This window comes from Anticarsia gemmatalis, chromosome 9, assembly GCF_050436995.1.
Source record: "Anticarsia gemmatalis isolate Benzon Research Colony breed Stoneville strain chromosome 9, ilAntGemm2 primary, whole genome shotgun sequence".
Classification (NCBI taxonomy): domain Eukaryota; kingdom Metazoa; phylum Arthropoda; class Insecta; order Lepidoptera; family Erebidae; genus Anticarsia; species Anticarsia gemmatalis.
In genome coordinates this window covers 70,250-92,381 of record NC_134753.1, presented here as the reverse complement: position 1 = coordinate 92,381, position 22,132 = coordinate 70,250, and the positions used below count along the sequence as shown (strand labels likewise).

At 45.6% G+C, this 22,132-nt stretch overlaps 1 protein-coding gene across 5 annotated transcripts in view; it reads left to right on the top strand.

Moving 5' to 3' along the window:
* Positions 1 to 22,132, top strand: part of LOC142975305 (protein nubbin-like) — a 171,995-nt gene that overhangs the window by 125,869 nt on the left and 23,994 nt on the right. For all 5 annotated transcript variants that reach the window (XM_076118071.1, XM_076118072.1, XM_076118070.1 and 2 more), the window contains one exon: positions 5,051 to 5,107. In XM_076118071.1, coding sequence (XP_075974186.1) covers positions 5,051 to 5,107 — 57 coding nt within the window. The remainder of the gene's footprint in view (positions 1 to 5,050; positions 5,108 to 22,132) is intronic.

The following is a 22,132-nucleotide window of genomic DNA, read 5'->3' as shown; positions in this document are numbered from 1 at the left end:
AGGTACGTGAGCAGTATTATAACTTCCAATTCATACATTAATGTCTGAATCCTACCTGACATTCGCATTTTGTCGTGATGTTTATTACTGGTAACTATCGGTCAAGGAGGGTGCAAAGTTGACTTAAACTTGTAACGTTTCGAGCTCAATAATTTTCAATCTCACGCTCGCATTTCCCTGCGTCCAATAATAAGTGAAGCAGAATAATATGTAGTTGAGACTGGCGGTGCATGTTACTGCCAGTAAAAGGTTCAAGCATCGAGTGCCGGCTCGAGGGCTGGAGGGTGTGTCAGTGTTGTGCGAGGTGACGTGCTCACACGGAAAATTGCTTATCAGCGCCACCATGCGGCCACTCCAGGAATTTTAACTCATTTGAGAGTCACTCTCAGTCGACATCGGGTAGTGGACCTGTCATTATATTCAAACGGATGCACGTGTTTCAAATAAACCAGAGTTTTTAAAATAAATGATACCATTAAACAATAAATTATCGTAATTAGGATAATATACTTTCTTTAATATGACGTGAAAGTTATTGAAGCCGACTAATTCTAATTTAATTCAACAACGAGTATTAATCATGCCTGAGCACGTTAGTATTTATACATTTATGAATAAATATCCGTAACGAGATCATTATTAACACTCTGTTATAATAGTAACAGCAGTGGTGTGTGTTAGTAGATGACAGTGAGACGCGGTGATGTCTGTCTGTTCAGTGAAGCACATTCAAATGTGCACATTATCAGTATATTGGCATCGATCACTATCACCGGCGGTGAAACAGACGCGTGAAGATATTTAGTTATTCTCTGAAGTAAGTCGTTCGCTGATGACCGCAGTAGGCGCGCGTCGCGTGTCCGCCCGCACTGTTCCCGCGCTACATCCACGCACATACATACTTTCAGACAAATATATGTTTAACTATTAGCTGCCTCATCTATATACCGCTGCACCACGAAAACAATTCTGTAAAATAATTTGCTTTGTTTATACCAAAACGGAACATTTGGTTAACGTTCAATGTTTTACAAATCGCAACTGAAAAATGATTCTCATAAACACTTTAATTCTCTAAACTGCTGTGGTTTTCGGTTGGATCCATATTGTGTTCATCTATAGTATATAATGTATTATCTATAGTCTCTCATCACCGCGACGGGCGGCAGCACTGTGGGTGAAACGCGCCTCATACATGAACTAATGTTTGCATTCTAATGTGATTGCATTATTCTGTTTAAACGTCGCTGTCCGCACACCGTCGCCGCGTCGCTTCTAATTAGCGACATTTACATTTATAATGACGCATTACTCTGGGAACACATATTTGACAGCGACAATTACATATTTACGACTGTTATGTACTAATTTCGTAATGATATTGCCCATTGTTTAGCATACCTGCGTGTTTCGTGTCTGCCACCATACGTTTTGCGTCTCATTAACGTTAATACTGTATACGTAATCTTTATCTTGTCATAAAACGATAATTAAACATATCAATTATAACATTTTACTACGGTAGATCATTTTTATTATTTATTATCTTCCTAAATTAATAGTTAGTTCCGGATACGATGCAAACTGTACTACAAGTTTATAAAAAACAACACTAACATATAACATATTGTGTTGAAGCAATGCAATGTATCGCGGCGAGCAGCGCGCGTGTCAAGTGTTCGCGACACTAAATTGTTTTATAATGATATTGTAAGTGAAGGATCGAGGTGAGAGGAGAGAGGAGAGCCCCTACACTTTGCAGGAGGTTATTTCTTTGAATATCTGGTGCGGTGTATTAACAGGCCGTTACATTACAATAATATTGAAAGGCCGGGGTCGGCGCCGCCCTCGCTTCTTTCAAATTGGATTTAAACATTGTGAATTACCTTTCTTTGATTCGCGGGTTAGCCAAATGGGGACGATTTATGGAGTAGCGGGGTTCGGTCCCCGGGGAGGGCCGGCGCGGCTCCGGCCGGTAATTCACGCGCGCGATTTACTGCGCGTCCCGTGAGCGATGCCGACCCCCGTTTTAAATAGAAGCCGTCCCGTCCGTCGCCCGCACACCGGCGGCGCGGTCCGGCCGCCACCGGCCACCACCGGCCACCGCCGCCGCCGGACGGTATCGCGCGTTAATGCGATCCTATCTTTTAAATCTCCGGGAGAGGAAAACGGCGTGTTTCGTGTCGACGCACAAAAACCCACGAATTTCTGCACAAGATATCGATCCGGTGTGACGTAGCGGCCACCGCTCTGTGCTGCTACCGGCCGGTGCTTACTGGAGGTCACGTTACTTTAAACCGACGGTTGATTTGATTAAGTTTTACAGTTAGTAGTATGTTGTGAGGATGTCCTTTGATCACGTGCCCCCTCCCCCCCCCCCCCGCGTGTGTGTGTGTGTGTGTGTGTGTGCTCGCGCACGAGCGCACGCCCCCCGCACCTCATACATGTTGAAAACATTTGTTCTGCTAATATTCGGTACAAGTAGATGCGCGGGGGAGTTAGTATGTCGGTCGCGTCCTATGCTCGATTCGATTCACTTCGATTCACTCTTTATATTCCAAATAACACGAGTCACGAGCGGGGTCAGCGCGGACAAGTTTATGTGACAGTATTTAAGACAAACATTACTCACATGCATTCAAATATAGTAGCTGAAACGTAAAGTTGAGTAAGCTTCGAGCTAGATGCTCCATGATAACGTGTAGTAGGTGGTGTTGTTGGTGTGTGTGATGCGCGTGCGCAGTGATCGCTATCACCGCGCTCGCCTCCCCGCGCCGCCCGGCTCCGCTCGGCACAGTCGCACGCAGCGCAATTACCACGTAATTACGTCCCCAAGACACAACACTACTCGTTGTCACTTCATATTGTTGATATATCTACATCATACATATTACATTCAGTTTTCAAATCAATTAACAAATTCACCCCTTCATGATAATGGACAAGAATATATACATCTAGCGGCAACGTTCAACACTCCCTTGATTCAAATGCGCTCGGTTATCATTCATCTTGAATACTTTGATGTAAATGTTTTCAGTGAGCATTGTTAACTGCTGTTGCCGCTATAATTCTGTAATAGCAGTGTAAATATTCAAACGTGTGGTGGTCACCAGATATAATATGTCGATTATGTTCAGAATAGTGTATCTGTTTCATAAGTTTGTACAAAACAGGAACTATGTCAGGTGTGATAGTCGACTTTTATAAGTTAACAGTGTAAACACTTATAACGGGATGTGTATCAGAATGTAGCGCGGTGCATTAAGTGAGGTCGGCTACTGATAGATCGCCGGTTCGATCCCGCGGGGCTCGTAACTCGCGCGGAGGATTATCCACCAGCACACGAGTACAACACACACTACACACTGTGTGTACTAATACTAGCTCTATTTCACTAGTTAACTTCCGGAAACTGTATTTCAGCTGTATTTGTTGCTTAAAACATGAGAAGATAGTGCAATTATTATAGTTGACAATATAACAATTCTAAAGTTTTTATAGCTTATGTTATTTTTAACATTTTTTTTTCTCAAACGGGAAAGAAATCGTAGTTTTTAAAAAATAGTATGAAATTGAGTAAATAATATGAAATCGTCTTTTTACAACAATGTCTATTGTCTACTTAAATAAATGTAGTTAGTGATAGGTCGGGGGGTGGAATGGGAATCGTTTTTCAAATAAAGCCTCCGCACTACGTATTAATGTAGAGCGCTATCTGTACTCCGTAGGTATGTCATTGTAGAGCTTTTAAGAGTTCGCGTCGGAGGGTGACGGCCTCAGAGTCTCCCTCGCGACTCTACGTCTAGTGCCACTTATTTATGTCCGAACTAGAGTCCACTGCGTTATCGATTTTAACCGACTCTACATGTTTATAACTAGACGTTTCTAACTGTGCACCTGACAACGTTTCGTTTTCAATACATTTAGAAGTTTGTGTATGTAACAATAATGTAATGTTAGTTGCTCGATTGCGGTATCTAATGAACGGGTTCGTCCATAATAGTGTAGTTACACTATTCGGTAAATATCTCGCAAATGTAAAGGAAAATGTTTCCAAACAGGCGAAGTCGTGGGCAGATGCTAATAACAATCGTATCTCAAAAACCCCATAATCTCGGCTAGTTTATTTCTACACCTAATTGTGTAATGTTTCGCAATGGTACGTGTTTTGTTTAAGATCCGCGTCCAGCGCTCAGCTGTCGATTATTTCGGTAATAGTGCTCACCGTCCCGAGTGTACGGTAGTCACACTGTTGACCCCACAATTTAGATTCATATTACCAGATACAATTTGTGTGTACGCGGCCTATTATCTCTAACTATTACGTACGGTTAACAACAAAAATCATTGAACTCTCATTCATTTTCAATGTCACTGTCCTCACATAAATAGTGCGATAAGTAAATCACGCGAATTGTACGAACGATAAAAGGTCACAATTACTTATTATTGCTAGGGGATTGTATGCTACAATGTATGGACAATGTTGATCGATTGATGGGTTTTTGTTGTCGACGATACGGAGTGGTGGTGCGCTACTAGTGGTGCCGCCCACGTGTCCTCAATCACCGTGATGGCGAATAATGGCGATATTTGGCATCGCTCGCCGCTCGCCGGGCACCGGTCACCGGTCAGTGCACAAAGCGTGGCGCACAATGCAGCAGCTGCACCATTGTCCCAGCGCTGGACATCGCGACCGTTGGCGCGTGGGCGTCACACGGACTCACACCGTCACCTCGATACGTCAATACACGTGCTATATTATAATTGTAACGACACCCCGGCTCTCCTCGCAGTGTCTCCACACTGAGCGTCAGTGTCACTATGACCAACAACGGGGCTTCACACACCGCGTGAACTCTACACTTTATTTTATTTAGATCTAGTTTATGCATTTTAATGTGAACATTGATGACGTATAAGAAAATGGTTTTAAGTTCAACGAACATTGCGCGGCGAGCAGGTCAGATGTGATGGGTATTAGATGTTAAGGCTTCAGTGTATGCGATGTGAGGAGTGCGGTGACTAATGAGTGGTGTTGTTTCAGTGTCGGGGCGCGGTGACGTCAACTTCTTCAACACACAGATGGTGCTCGACCTGAACGGTAAGTACCTTTATGCTATTTATCTTCAATCTTGCTGCGTATTTCCTTTTTGTATGAAAGAACGACTAATTTCGGAGTTTATGTTATTAAATAAGAACTATCAACACACGTTACTGTCGTTAAGCATATAATATTTTCTCATATGGATAGCATAATATCATGAACGGTTTGTACGAAATTGTAATGTTACTGTTGAAAGTACGCGTTAATTAACCAAAAGACACAATGTTATCATGGCTTCTACGATCCCTATATTCCGAGTGCGGGTCGCGCGTTTGCCTCGTCGTGCTGCCTAATTACAATATGTGTGATACGAACATTGAATAAATATCCGTCGTAATGACGTGTCTGTGTGTCGGTGTTGCGCTCGAGTGTTGATCAGTCGTCGTGATTTACTGCTTCCTCCGACTGTCGCGTATACTGTGCTGAGTGTGCAGCACTCGTGTCGCTTAGTGTCGCGCCGGCTCGGTGCCGCTCAGTGCCGCTCGGTGCCGCTCGGTGCCGTCAGTGGCGTCACAGCGCGAGACGAAACGACGACATAATTAAATTATGATAGATTCACAGCTGACGGTAGTTTTTGTGCGGCTCCACGGCGCGCGGCGACACCGAAACATTTCTCATTTTCGACTAGGAGCGTTTTTTATTCGCGTTAATTACGGGATGAATGGTCGGCGGTGGTGCGCGGGCGCGGCACGGTTTTTGTCGCCGCGTGCGTCACGGCACTCACCGCGCCGCATTGTGCCGCCCCCTCCCCCGGCCTCCCCCCGCGCCCCCCCAGCCCCGGACTCACCCGGCGTATTATTCAAATCGGACGCGACAAAAAAGTGAAGAACATCGAGATTTTCCATCTGTCACAGTCTGAGTAACAACGCACAGTTTTTATACTCTGACTTATCGTACTGCACCTTCCGTACAACACGGCGCAAGCGTCGCGTACAGGTCGCGCCACACTCACTCACCTGTAATAACCTGCTAGTGTTCAACCGTAATGATACGTTTAAACAAACGATTAAACACATTTCTTGCCACATACATACATATACACATGTAACTCAATCATTGTGATTACGTGCACTTACTTCCAGACCCATACATTAGACTACTTGATAAATACACTTATATTATATATGTAAATATAGCTGTATAAAATCGTTTCGAACAATTAAACACGCAGATTAATTTATTTACTCGTAGTGTGGAGTTAAAAATGATACGATACGCCTTAACAACGTAATGAATCAAGTGTAATGCTCGTGCTCAACAACATGTATTAAACTATTAACGCATCGCGAAACAAATGAACAAGACGGAGAGTCTGACTGCAGCCGCGCAGAGAGTAGAGCCGGCCGAGGCGGGTGTCGCGGGTGTCGCGCGACTGGCCGTGAGTCAGCAGCTTCCACGCGTCAGTAGCGCCGGCCGCAGCCCGCGCCGCGCTGGCGCGCCTCTATCGTCTCTACCGGCTCTACCTCTACATATTACCGAATTATCTACAAATTACACCGCGTTTGTGCTTCAAACTGCCGCCGCTACCGAATTACGTGAACTCTACATGTGAGCCACGTGTGTGATACACAACACACGCACACACACACACACACGAGCGCCACTTGATGATAGAGTCGTGGTTGATTCCGCTTTGGTACAATGTAAACACAAACATGATTGGTTCAGTAACTATTGTTGTTAATTCTCCGCCAATAACGGTGATTAACTCGTTCTCTGGTCGATAAGTACTGTACGATCGATCTCTACACAGAGCAGGAGACAGGGCATTACCTCACTCGCTGATTCCGAGGCAGTCAAGCACTCATACTGACTTGACCTGCAGCCAATACCTTATGTCCTAAAATATTATCTATAGAACTGACATCACGGACATTTGTTGTTAACATTCAATAGACGGTCACAACACACCTCGCTCGGACATCGCAGCGGCTTCTAGTTGTCTCTACGTTATATCTCCTGACTAAACTACTATGCTCGTTGACATAAAATAAACCGCGACTTGCTAAGTTCTCAGTTCTGTATAAATGTGTTGTCGTTCAAATTCTCAGGTAATTAATTACTTGTTAGAGTTAGGAACAATGAGTATAATCTCACCTGTATTGCCTCACGTCGCATTCAAATGAACACGCTTTGGGCATGTTCGCCGCTGACTGCTATTGATTGCCTAATGTAATGTAATGTAATGTAAGCGCAGAATTCCTCGTTAGTTTTGTGCAGCGATGTGTCAATCAAATTCTTGTCTCTTACAAATGCAAAGTGTGTTATTCGCGGTGGGATTCCTCCGGCAGCGCGCTAGTGCCCGCTCGTCGGCGTCGCTCGCCCGCCGCACATAGCTCCGTGTAATTTCCTATGTAAATGTAATCACTCGAAAGCGACTACATTTACATACAGCCGACGACACGCAGCGACACAGCCACACACCGCGACACACGGCGCGTGTGCTCACATCCTGTATCTCGTTCACACCGTGCACCACCGTGTCAACGTTGACCTCACCTCGACGCCATCAGGTGTACAGCACTCATAGTTCATTCTGAACTACATCTATACGATTAACATTTTCTTAGAGATTAATTCAGCAGCGAATTTCCCAACCTGAGTGAAATATTTAACTCATTTCACGATCTGAAGTAGAGGTTGCGATCGTTGCACGAATAATAGCAGTTTTTACAAAAGTAATTATAATTAATTTCACGGTTCGATTTATAATAAAAGAAAGTAATTATACGAAGCGACGCAACGGAAAAATACGTTCACAGGTCAACAAATACATAGAATTTGTGTGACATCGAGGCGCTCGCCAAAATAACTTTTTGTGTAAACGTTCGATTTGTTGTGATTCGGAGAAAAAGTGTCGTCCAGCCGAGATATACTATGAGAGCCGCTTTCATAGTTATTGGACGATTGTGGCGCGACAATCGCTTTGTGTCGGCGCACTGTGCGCGTATTACACGGCTTATTACAAGCGAAGCGACGTCGCCGGCGGCGCAGTGCCACATAGTGCGGTGCGGCGCGGAGCGGCGCGGAGCTGTGTCGCGCGTCACGCACGCGTGCGCTTGCGACACAGCTTAGCCTGCGCCGTGATGCAGCCGACATTCTATACAAATGATAACGCTGCACTGACACTGTCTCAAATTCAACGAATAAATTGGTCAATTCCCGCGATCATCCGATACCGAAAAGCGTTTTCCTTCACCATCTGTAACAATAAGCTGGCACTAGAGGCTGCTGCGACACTCGGACGACGTAGTAGCAGACGTGCTTCAGTTATTGCTGCATCGTGACGTACGGCCCTGCTCATGAGGTTGTTAGTATGCAGCGTGATGATGTGATGATGTGCGCGGGCAGTGATGCGGCGCGTGCACTTGTTTGTCGCAACTGTTTATTTAATGAAATTAATTAGGCGAGAGGTTGTAGCGGCCGCGCCGTGCTACACCCAGGGCTGTCGCACTCACATCACACTCATTACTATGACACAAACGATGATGGTTCACTGTAGTCAGTCTCGTTAGCTCAGTGTTGTACGTGTGCACTAATTACTTAGGTTTCATTAAAACAATCATAACGCAGAGTGACTCTACTCTCATATAAATAAAGCTGGTTGTACAAGACGCGAGACTCACCGCCGCCGCCCGCGCCGGTCGCTGCTCAGCGGTCGTGTTTATGTTTGTTACCGTTTACATTTTATTACTTCTTCCTTCGATTTATCTTTCGGAGTTTCTTTTTCTTAATCCAAGATAGGTTTACGTGTAACATGGAGCTATTTGGACGAAGCCGGAGGTTTCATTCATACTTAGTGATTGACGATAGCGAATTAATCAATGTGTGTGTGTGTGTGTGTGTGTGTGTGTGTGTGCAAAGCGTTAGGACACATACATACGCGGTCACATACTCATCATCGCGACTATGTACTCGTATGTATCGTAACTACAAACAACGTCCTTCGCTACATCTTTCATAATAATTGACGTGAAACACAGGCAACTGACTAAAACAATTCACGTCGTTCATAAAATATTCAAGATCCGAGCGAGCGAAGTTCAAGTGTATCTCATTTTCTAACAAAATTACAATTTTAATTATTTCAAAGAAGTTTAACATATCTACATATCAAAATTAATTAAGTTTTGCATATTATACGTACCTAGTACACGTATACATCATTATTTTAATTATGAATATGATCCACGGAGCAATTATATTTGGACAGAGATTATGAAGTTCATTATAATTAGTTCTCCCCTTAGATCATGTATTAAGTAATAATATAATGAGTTAGTTTGCATACAGACAAGATGCTTATCTACACTATCGCGCCGCGTACACACTGGTCCGCGTACATACAGACGTTAGGCGCTCTACACACGCGCTACAAACGCGCTTATCTACTAAATGTGCGCTCGGCCTTTTACACATTACAATATCACAATATCTGCTTGCCTTGTGAACAATATCATTAAATAACTTGTACATCTGTAAAGTTCTCTCAGCATTCTGATGTGACAATAACAAACTACTGCAACTAGACAATATCGTCACGATCAGTGTGGTGTAGTGTGTCGCGGGCGCGCCCGGGAGCACCGGCGAGTGTTGTGTGTTGTGTGTGTGCGGTGTGTGCGCGGTGCGTCGGCGCCGGGCTCGGGACCGCGAGGTGAACGCGCTGCTTAATTGCTTATATTAATTATTATTAATGGTGATTAGCATATTAAAGCGGCGCGGCGCACTCCTGACCGCCGCCGCGCGGGTGTTTCGTAACGTTGCTTATCACACCGACACTCGTGTCTTTGTGTAACAGATAACATCGACCAATCACTGCTCACGTCTACTCACTTGTTCACTAATGCTACTCACAGGTGTCGAGCACACTCCACACGACCCTCGAGCCACCGTGTCTCTCGTCTCTCACACTAAGAGTTAACACGTTGTTGATGTTATGGCGCTAATATTTTACTAACTCGCATTAACTGGACATTCATGTAGTAAAATTGCATTTATGATACTATTTCATAAGTGCTCATCAAAATATTTAACAAAAAACGCTTAACTTATAATTACAAGATAAATGAAACATATTCGCCGCGAGGGTCTTAAATAAAACTTTTTTCTTCTTCTCGGATCAGTACAACTGCTACTTACGCGTACGTGGACGTGAAACCGAACGTCGTCTCATCAACATATTGTATTACACGTGGTGCTGTGACTCTGTGCCTATAGTTATTAGTTAACACTTAGCTAATAATAACGACGTGTCGACAATTTGCATTGTTCGCCGTGACTTGTTTAAATTGTTTACATATTCACAGAATATACTCGGTTCATTCAGTTCAACAGCGAAAAGTTTCCCAAATGATATCATCTCAAGTGTTTGCTAACTAACCTCAATCATCCAAAGTATAATGAAATATAACATGCATTTCTAATTAAAATCTTTGTAAAACTATTTTATTTTGTTCTCTATTACATGTATCGGTATTAGTATATTCCATGCAAGTACTAGCAAGGAGCCATCGATATGGTGACAAGTTAGTAATATGCAACACATCGCAGCTCAGCGGTTCAACATGACATTTAGGCGACGTTACGCGACATTCGCGCGCGCACAGAATAATCGCAACATTACCGCATGAGCACAGACACTGTGTCACTGTTGCGTACCACCGCCACAAACTTACATTCATAGCAGCCGAGCAATCGAGATGATATCATTTATAACATAGCATAGGATTAAGGCAAATACATCATTGAAAACATTAAAGGTTATCAATTATTGTTAGTTACATATTTAACCATCGTGAATCGTGTAAGTAACGCCTTCATATCTCATAGCAAGTAAATTGTTTCAGTAGTTTGACGGTCTCACTTCATCTACTAGCGAGTACGCGACGGTATGCACAACTAGACAGACTCGCTGGAACATGTGTGCACTGTTATCTGAACGTTTATACATACTGCGTCTGTTTCCAAGAACATAGAGTTAGAAGTAAGCCGGATTTAAATGTGGTGGCGTGTAGCGCGCGGCGGGTCGCCGCCGTGCACTCTCATTACGCATCTCATTAGCAGCACGCTGTCACCCGCACTCCCTAAAAACTGTCGTTCTCTAGTTATGGGCGCGCCGTGTACTGGCTCCCGCGAGGCCGCCGCGCGCCGCCAGCAGCGAGCACCGAGCACCGCGCGCCGGCCACCTCGCCGCAGCGACTCATCGTCATTTACATGTAGTTTTGGGCGACTAACTGTCCGCGGCGCATCTCTCCGTGTATGTATTTGCATGCGTCCGTCTACCTGCGCGCGCGCATCTGCCCGTATTTTTTCCTCGCGCCGACTACAATCGCTCTCGCATATTTCTTCTATTTCGATTAGTTTTTGTCGCCGGTGAGTCGTGAATATGGTTTGTGCGAGATTTATGGCAAAACGTGCATCAGTGCGCGTGTGACGTTACAATAGCGCCACTCCGCAGCCGGGACGTGCCGCTGTGTCCGCGCTCACCCCGCTTTACCTGTGCCATTTGCAATTATTTACAGGACTAAGCGTTCTCGAATAGTTATCGATTTATACGACGATATACAAATCGTTATTAGTTTGATTTGAGTGCGATACTCATCGGCTGCTCAACGAATCATTATAATTTGTATAAGTATTAGTGCATCGTCATCGAGCTTTTAATAGTTACAGCATCACGGACGGTGGATAGTGCCCGCCGCCCGGCAGTACCTGGTGCCTGTATTGTTGTCCCCCGGCACGCTCGCTCTGTGCCACTGATCGGCTGATATCAACCAGCTCCTCCGCTCATTGTGCTTCATATTATAAGAATGCTATTAAACAACCGCACAAATGACATGCCTTCGACTTGAAACGCTTATCTACCTTTAATAACAAATTCACGAGTTTGATTCATGTTGCTTTGGGACTTGTTAACATTTTCATATTACCCTATCGTGAGCCGACTAATCAGGATAATTTATTTGTGGAATTTATATTGTATATATGTGGAATATATAATTAAATAGACTTTAAAACCTAAATCTTACAAAGCGGTTAATAGCACTATGCTACTGGCATTAAAAGATCGTAAAATTATATCGATAAGTAATTTATTCGGGAACGGAATTGTTAAGGAGTCACACTATATACATACTTTGTCATGCATCATGCCAGTATCAAACGATAGAGATAGTACAAATGTGTCGGCGGCGGCGCGGTCAGTTCAGAAAGTGAGTGACATTAGTGTTAATTGCGTGTGAGCACTGCACACACTGCACACACTGCACACACTGCACATACTGCACACACTGCGCGCTGCCCACTGTGCACAACATGCAGATAGTGTGTCAGCTGCTCGCACATTTATCACATGATCGATGTTCAATGTGCGAGGAGGTGTGGGTGGAGCTGTGATGAGCGCATGCATTATCCGCTGAGCGGTGTCTCTCCTGTAGAGAACCTGGCGAGTACGTGCCGCCACTCAGTCCACTCAGTGATGAGAGCGCGCACTAACTTGCGCTCAACTCTTTGTTACGGACGGTTCACCAATTGTGCTTCGATGTCGTTTATTTTTTTGTTTTAATTAGAAGCCGGTTGATTGCGAACGTGCTCGTTGTTGAGCATTTGGTAACAGGACCGCTTCACAGTTGGCACTGAGTCACAATAACGACCGCTAACTAGCTCATGCTCCAACACTGCTTCATACTTTGTTATAAGAGTTACTGGTTGGTAGCACTCATCTCAACTTATTTTTATTTGCTTTATTTGAACTGTTTTCTGTTAGATAGCCTCCTTAATATGTAACTACAAGCTCAATTTATTGTGTCGATTATGTGTGCATGCGACAACACTAGTGAGTGAGTGAGTGTGGCGCGCTGTGCCGGCGCGACGACAACACCAGCATACAATAAATCACTTAGATAGGTACACGTGGCGGCTGCTTTTTGCGATTCATTATTAAATTAGCAACTTTACGTCTGTTGATTGACGTGTAATTTGAAGGAGCCGCGTGTGACGCCCACCGGCTACGTCGCGGGCTCACGGCGCGGCGGCGGCGACCAACACCCGCCACACAAAAACTACAACACTCTTGTTTACTCGATACCGAGAATTTCCCGACACATTGTTAATTTAATAGGAAATACATGATTTGCTCTATTTTTTCAGTGTACTTGTACATTATAATGAAACTCTTTGCTGTTACTAGATATTGGTCGCTACACTAGTATCAATTCCACGAGTTCATATAATGAACGTGCTTTAACATAAACTAGCGGTATTACAACGATAATGCGATATTAAAAGTCTTCTTTCCTTAAATGTTAAACAAACTGCTTCAGCTATAAATACACGTAACGGCGCTACGGTGCGGCAACGTGCACACACACACACACACACACACACACACACACACACACACGTCCCTACATTAGCTCGTCACTTGATGTGTCAATCGTTGTCTGAATGATAGTGTAGCTAGAAGCTCTATCACTTGGTCCCGCGCTGCTGCATACTTCACCTGGTTGTTGATGTAGCGACAGTTGTCCGACGTGGTGCGACCAAACGCGCTGATAATATCGCTCGTAACGCATTCATGTGTTATTATCTAGCGCTCGACGGTTCGGCCTATTCTCTGACCGACAGGTAGTCGAGCGCTGGCTGGTGTATTGTGCGAGCGCCCCGCGCAGTGATTGATATTGTGCATTCTGGCGCGGGACAAAAAGCTTCCTGGCAAAAAATGCGCGCGAACTATTTCTACGTATGCAAATCCTTTGTTCAACCTCATGTTCGTCCACGGGATTCTCAGCTTTATTCTAACTGTCATTCGATTTAATTTGGCGTTTTGTATGTAAGTTGCACGCAACATTTTTTATACGCACGGGCTTTAAGATGCGGTGTAATCTACGATGCTCGATCTGCGTGCGCTCGTAACATTCAACATTACAATATTTACAATATTCCCGCATTCTGAAGTTCCTGGAAAGTATCGAAACGATAGCAGAGAGATCATGGGCCCCGGGCACGTGACCCACGCACACGAGCGACACAGCACCGGGGGACCGACGTCGGTCGCCGACACATTTGCATGAGACACATTTATGTCGGAATTTGCCATCAGGTAACTATTAAAAGGTGCTCGTTAGTTCAACGATTAATTCTCTTTGAACATATTACTATTACATCGTTTTTATATTCAATTTGAGTAACTGTCTTGTGTACAGAAAATTTATTTAAACGCCGGACGACCATGTTTGCGAATGTGTGTATGAGGATGTATGTATCACGTGGTGTCAGCCCCCGTACTCTGTCGGTGTAGAGTGAGTGTCCCGGTGCAGCGCTGACACTGAACACGACATTGTACCGACACACCGACACACCGCGCACCGAGCACCGAGCACCTCTCATTATAATAATATGTACACTATGTTAATAACTCATACATACGCCAACTAATTATCTCATTAGAATATTATTAGCTCCGAATGTAACTCAGTCTCGTGTGTTAGTGTATATGTGTGTGTGTGTGTGTGTGTGTGTGCGCGTCGTAAACACTTATCAGTGGTATCATCTGCCGTCGTGTGTCTTCATTCGTGTATAATTACGAAGATAATTTGACACGAGAAGCGCACTTCACATCACTTTAGAATGAAAATAGCAAAGGCTTACAGTTTGACAGTGACGGGTCGTAAACATAAAGTGACGACGACACCAAGCGGGCTCTTACTTTTTACTGAAATATACTCACGTCAAATACCTATTTAATTTGAAGAACGTTGTGCATCACGCGTGCTGCGACAGGTTGTGAACAGTGGCGGCGGCGGCCCGTTACACTGCGCATGCGCCGGGGGCTGCGCACGCACACTCGCGCGCTAACTGTAGCTAAAGGTCGCGCCACCCTCCGTCGCAGGCACCGTTACCCGCTGACCCTCTCGGTGCCGGGGGGAGGGGGGAAATCACCTGACATTTGAGTTTTTGCGCTAATCGCGGGGTGAATAATGTATGTGAGCCTAGACGGGTCTAGGCCAAGGGTGGGGGTGGGGGTGGCGAGAGCGTGGAGCGCGCGCGCCCCATTCATCGCGCGCCGCCACCACGCACGCCATGGAGCCCGGTGAGTCCCGCACTCCTCGCTCCCAGCACTCCACCAGCACCACCACCAGCACTACCACAGCTCCTCACTACTGCATGTCTCGCACGCCGTCACTTAGCCCGCTCCAAACACCTTGCGGTAATCTGCTCTTGCGAATATACTTGCTAATTTTTTTGTTATTTACACTATTTACTAAAATTTCTCACAAATTAGGAAAATTTTATAATAATTACCGTCCACGTCGTGCCAGAGAAAGCGATCATTGTAAAAAATCATTCGGTTTGTGACAAAAAGACGCCGCGACTTTCTAATTTATTGCTCGAACGAAGGAAGCGTTAAGAACTGCAAAACAATCGAAAAGTAAAAATCGCAGAGATGTTAGTGTGCGCCACCCGTTACCGCGTCCTCTCACAGTCGTCACAGCCGACACACAGCGACGCGTCGTTTGATAATCCCTCATTATGCAATCTGCGACAAAAACTAAGGGGCCGTTTGAAAGCGCAATAAACTTTCACGCGACTCCTTTAAAAATGCATGCGTCTCAAGTGCGCGCCTTTCGTCCCTCCGAGCGCTCGGCGCCAGTGCACGTCTTACATCGTCGCGCTAAGTGCTCTGCGTACTGCTAGTGTAGGTCGTGGACAGTGGACGCGCTCGTCACAGTCCGCCATTGAGTAGGTGATCCACATAGGATCGCGTGCGGGGCGCGGGGGGCGCGGGGTCGGCGGGGACGCGTGACCTTTGCGAGGTCCCGTTACAGGCACCTGCAGGACGTTAGGGTCCCGCTACGCTCGCGCTGCTCATTAACTGTCCCGCACTCCCGCCTAGCTCGCGCCGATCATTCAATAACATCATATAAAAACAAATAGATTCGCCGAGCTCCAACGTTTTGTTCCGATTTCGTGCTATCACAATTTAAAAGAACCATAGACCGTTGTCAATGGATCATTTCACAAAACATAATTAAGTTTGTGGACGAGATCGTTTTTACGACAACCCGCGGCCGCTGCAGCGAGCGCCTTTCGTTTGCAGTTCCGCTGCAATCTAACTAAATTGAAAAGCGGTGTGCGTGAGTTCGATCCGGATCAGTCCACAGATTATATCGACCGTTACTCTGTGATAAATGAACGAGCACCGATACTACAAAAAAACTTTATAATGGGTACTGTTGCTCACGGCAATGATCAAAATTTGATCATCGTATCGTGTGGAGCGCGGCACGGACGCGGCGCAGGCGCGGCGCGGCTGCGGTGCGGCGGCGGCGCGGTAACGCAACGGTATCACAATGTGATTATGAGTGCGATGGTCGGTAAGTGTCGGTTGCGAACCAATCAGTTTCGTGCGGGAATCAATCGCGCCGTAATGCGTCCATCGGAATAACTCGAACATTCAAATGACCGCCGCATCACCCGCACTCATGCCGCCACGCCATCGCCATGCGCCACCGCTCGCGCTGCACCGTGAGATACACCCACAGTACCCACGCTCGCTCTATCATGTGTCAACTACTCCAACAACTTGATTAGAACAACTGTTCATACTCTATAATAAAATAATGGGCAGTGTTCAGTGTGACGTCATATCGCGATGATCTCACAATGATCTGAGTTAGTCGACGCGAGGGCAGTGGTACAGTGGTACAGTGGCGCAGTGGCGCAGGTAGCAAGCATTACATAAAGACGGAGGATTACGGGAGTAACGGTACGTGTTCGATATCTCGGGGGTGAGTGACATGTGCTGATATTTGTGCGGCGCGTGCGCAGCGTGCACCTGCCGCCCGCCTCCCCGCGCCGCCCCCCGCCCCCCGCGTGCCCCCGCGCCCCGGCGGGTCAAGGTCGCGCGTGTTGCGTGTACACTACGTCGTCGTCAGATCGACACAGTAACAAACCCCCCCCCCCCCCCCATCCGCCCCTTTTCTCGCACACCTCTCAGCTCCGACGTAACGAGAGGCTGAACGTGATGCGATCACACCACCGCTCTACATTTTTGTTCTCGATTAACATTTCAAGCCAAACACTACACTTATCCGGCACAGCCCGGCGCAGCGCGCATGGAAATATGTTCACCCGCCATTACACATTATAAAAAGAATTGCGTTATTATATTCGTAATGTTAGTGTAAAGCGTGCCTCTGTCGGTCCTCACACGAGCTAAGTCATACCAATCGACAAACTATCTCAGGCATAGTAGTATGTGTAGCGACATAACTAGCAGGGAGCAAGTTCCTAGTTAATTTGCGTGCGCCAAGCTCAGCGCTTTGATATGTGGAGTCCTCCGCAGCAGCTCGTAACCACTCGCCGCCTGCAGCGTGGCAGCGACTCTGTCGACTCTGTAACTTCCACAAATGTGTGCACATCATTCACTCATCGCTTTTAGGCTATGCATTATACATATATCATTTCAGAAATAGTTACAAAACGTATGAAACGCAATTCTCCTGACTGATCTAAAAATGCAATAGAGAGTCACTACAAAATTAAATGAGAGATATTAATAACAATTCACAATATTTATTCAGTAGTGGGTGAACTCGTCTAAGTGTGCCAGTACTAGGCGGCGGTGTGGTGTTGTGGTGAACTGTGCCGCAGTCTCGCACTCGTAAATATTGTCGAGTGTTACGTGTCCCGCGACACTCGCGACACGTGCTCACTAGTACTCACTAGTGCCTACTAGTGGTCGCTCCACACGATTCATGTTTTAATCGTTTTGATCGTGGCAGCTTTACACTGACACATTTATTGTACCGCTTTATAAATACCCGCAAATAAAACTGTCTCCCGCTGCCTCGCACTCTACGAGTCTACGACACTTGACCACTTCACCGTGTCATAACAACAACAACAGTGGTCAACAATCAAGTGTCGAACCTTGTCACCAGCCGACGTGTCTCGCCACAATCGCCGCTCAACTAGTAAGCATACTGCCTGTTTGTTAATCACATTCACTGTAAGCTAATTAAAGTTTAATTTAAGTGAATATTAAAAGTCATGAGTAATGCTGGTGTACGACACAGTACGTGCTCGCGCCTCATTATTGAGACTAGATGCAGAGTGTGTACTGGGTGTACTGTGTGTAGTGTGTGTAGATAGAGCGATACACGCGTTATAATATGTATTGCGATAAGCAGGCTAATTAGACTCGCTGTCAGTCACAGCGCCGCTCATTACCGCGTGTTGTTTACGACTGAGCCGCGCCGATATGCTAATTACTACCGACCACCGAACTTTACACTATGACGATCATGACGTACTGCTGTATAACTGACTTAATTTGACATAATAATATGTACTGACATACACTCATTCAAATTCAAAGCTACAAGTAAGTACTTCCAGCCTCGTTTACTTGTTTTAAACTTTATGAGCCTTAGCCTTACTGTTTAAAAGACTTATCCATCATCATAACGCCACATCTCCTGACATGTAGATGATCAGCAGTGAGTGTCCGTGCGTGGCAATGAGTCATATGAGACGTGCGGCTCAGTGAGGACGCGTGAGGAGCGAGGGAAGCCTCGCCGCGACCTCATCTACATAATGTGACGCTAAACCCTCGATGCTACAGTATGTAAATGCGCTAAACCATTCACGTCGTATGCTAATGCGCCGCCACTCGTAGTACCGCGCCGCCGCGCCGCCGCACTCACATCCCTTCACACGACGTCACACTGATCCATAGTGCTAGTGTTACCATGGATCCGTGTTAATATCAAGTAAGATGGTGCAGTGCAGAGTGAGGACACTCTCGGCTCCCAACACCCCACTAAATGAAGTATAATTGACCCGCGAGTAATTAGCGGCCACGTCTCGCGGTGGGAATTAATATGCTCGTGAATAATTGTCTAAATATTATAATGAGCTCGCTATTTTCAATTATCCGGTGCGCGGTAATGAGCTCTCGTACTGCGCGGCGCGGCGCGGCGGTTCCGCTCCGAATGTGGCGTGCTCCACTGTGGCGGCGGGCGGCGACAGTACAGCCGCGGCGAGCTCCACGTCACACCACCCTGTGTCCTCTGTTTATAATATTAGTGAAGCGTTGTGTCGCTGGCTCACGCCACTCACACCTCATACCGACGACATCATCAACTGCTCTACGCACATAACATTGGCAGCCTCGCAAGTAGAGCGTCGCCGCGCGCCGCCACTCGTCTCGTTCACAGTCGCTGTATTGTCGCGGATGCTTCAATTAATTAATTTCTAGACGTAACGTTCTAATGCAGAAGATTATTTTAATGAATGTGATGTATTGCAAATATAACCACTCCGCGCTCGTTCACTGTATCGTATCTGTAACACGCACACGCGTCAATATCACACTCAAGCTTCATATTTATGTATTCGATCACTTATTTAGTAGTAACTGTTAACAATGTGCTTATGAAGTGTAATTGAACATTATTTTCTCTAACGTATTGTAATTTACGCAGTTCGAAGTCGAAGTCGAAACCGATGCACTATCAACTTTATGTGAGGGGAGCACACGTAGCGCCCTCTGTACTTGTTTATATTAACATTTTATATTCATTCAATCATTTCTAATAAGCTGTAATTCTAATTACTCTCTTTTGTAACCTACCTACTTAAGACACTTATCAGAAAACGTCGCGCATTATTCACAAGTTACTGTTCATGTTACAATAAAATATATCTTATAAGAACAACGATCGTATTTGTATCAGATGATGAGATGACGACACTCTCATACTAAGAATATGATTTACGAATCTCAATTGGAACAAGTCTCATAAGGATAGGACTTACAAATTATCCAGTGCTATAGTCAGATCTCTAACAGTAACAAAATGGTGTGAACGATTTAAGAAGTCCGCTCAATAATATGAGATATACTCGTAATGTATGTGCAGTGGTCCGGGCGCGCGTGGTGGTGCGGTGGTGCGGTGGTGCGGTGGTGGAGCGCGGCACATTCCGGGAGCGAGTGTTTATTCCGCTTATCTGAATTTTAAATTCGCCGGCTCGTCCCCGCCGGATTCCTAGCGGTCTGGCCGTCCGTCCGTAAAAACCCAATCAACCGGCTATTTTGTGATGCGCCGCCGTTTGACACACGATTTCACTTTCGACCCGCGCCTCGACGCACGCGCAAAAACTCACAAGCGTTTTTCTACAGCCGCCGACTGTACCTGCATAAATCGTCACAGATTTACGTTTTTGTTGCGCTCCGCGATGACGCTCCTCCGTACGTCTCTACACCTACCAGCGGTCCACCAACTATGTACATCAACATCACGCTGCTCCACAGGGTACACTGTGCAGAGTAGTGCGCACCTGACCGTCCGTGACCATCAACTGCACGCGTTACGGGCTGTTGTTGTACTTCATATCACTCCTCTAACTTCACCATCGTTCTTTTTACGTCTTACCATATCCGATACGTGTGTGTGTGTAGGAATGTGTGTGTGGTCACGTGAGCGGTGGCTTCCCAGAACACCACCAATTTGTTGGTCATTTGATTTAATGTGGAGCGCCGCCGTGGCACCGCGCTCCGTGGGAACCTCGCCCGGGAACCGTACCGGCTACCGGTCACTCATTATATTGTCCACACCTACACTTGCGACACGCCTGCCTCTTCTGCTTAGATCCGCGTGGTGTTATCTCAAAGTGTTCGTAATTAAGTTAAAGTTACACCGTGTCTGACCGTGTCTGGCCGTGTTCTCATTCATTAACATCTCCCACTAATTATACTTTGTAATAATAACAATAAAGATACCTTCATACTTATTTATGGAGTGTTCACAAATCACAAATATACAACCTACCTCACTGATACCGTATGTTGTTACTGTTACATTAACTATAACAACATTTTTGAGTAGAACATTATTTATAGAATTCAAAAGAGCCTCAGCTGACTACAATCTGGTATTGTAAGTTCACTTTAAATTAGTGATATTATAATAATGTATTACCGTCACGCCGTCACACGGGCGGATGTTTGATGTGGTCGCGTGAAACAGTTGCACCACACATTCGACCACACACCGAATTATGCTAAATTACAGCCGCTCATAATTTGTCCTCATTTAAATACAAATTGTACGGTGTGTAAGGTGAAAGGTCACACACGCACACACGCGCGTAAAAGTTGTGGGTTCACTTGTTGTGGTGTCTTCACGTTATGTTTTATATAAAGTATTAAGTACATAACTTGATTTGAATTTGTAATTCTATCAAGCGTCGGTTGATTTTCGTATAGTATTTAAAATGGAGGTTTATACGCAGATTAATATTTTATATTTTTTTATTTGACGTTTGTCTCCGCGCGTCTCCGCCGCACCCCGCCTGATCTCTCTCGCGAAACGATCGGTCATTAACGCCACCATATTTGTACAATAAGCGATCATCGCAGTAATCGTGTTAAAACATCATCTGTTTTCATTTTTTTTCAATACATTCTTTGCTAATACGTGGAAAGGTATGCCGTAGAGCAAGGTGATTTATACTTAAAAGCATAACTTTAATGCAGTGTACGTTGTACTGCGTTACCCAAGTAGAGGCCGGGACGCGGGCGTCGACGGGCGGCGCGCTGCGTATGAACAGGGAGTAATTAAACTGTAATGATTTATCGGATGGAAATAAAGTCGTTTATGGAGTAGCGCGACGCGACAGACCCCCATCGGTCACCCGTATGTGTGCTATCTCCTGCCTTGCACTGGCACCATATACACAACATACATATTTTCGTAGTTGAATATTAAAGTTGTACATGAGACGTGGCCGGCTCGTTACAACACGCGCGTACCGTTAATTTCTGTTTGTTTATTGATCAATGACATTTGTAGAGTACGGCGCCATTAGATTTAAATTAACGACTGACCGGTGATGAACACGCTAACGACATTCGGCTCACGAAGGTCGCGAGCGGGGCGTGAGCGGCGCCGCGGCGCAAGTCAGTGCTGATATTTTGACACGTGTCAATTAGAACGATGCGAGCTAATTACTCGG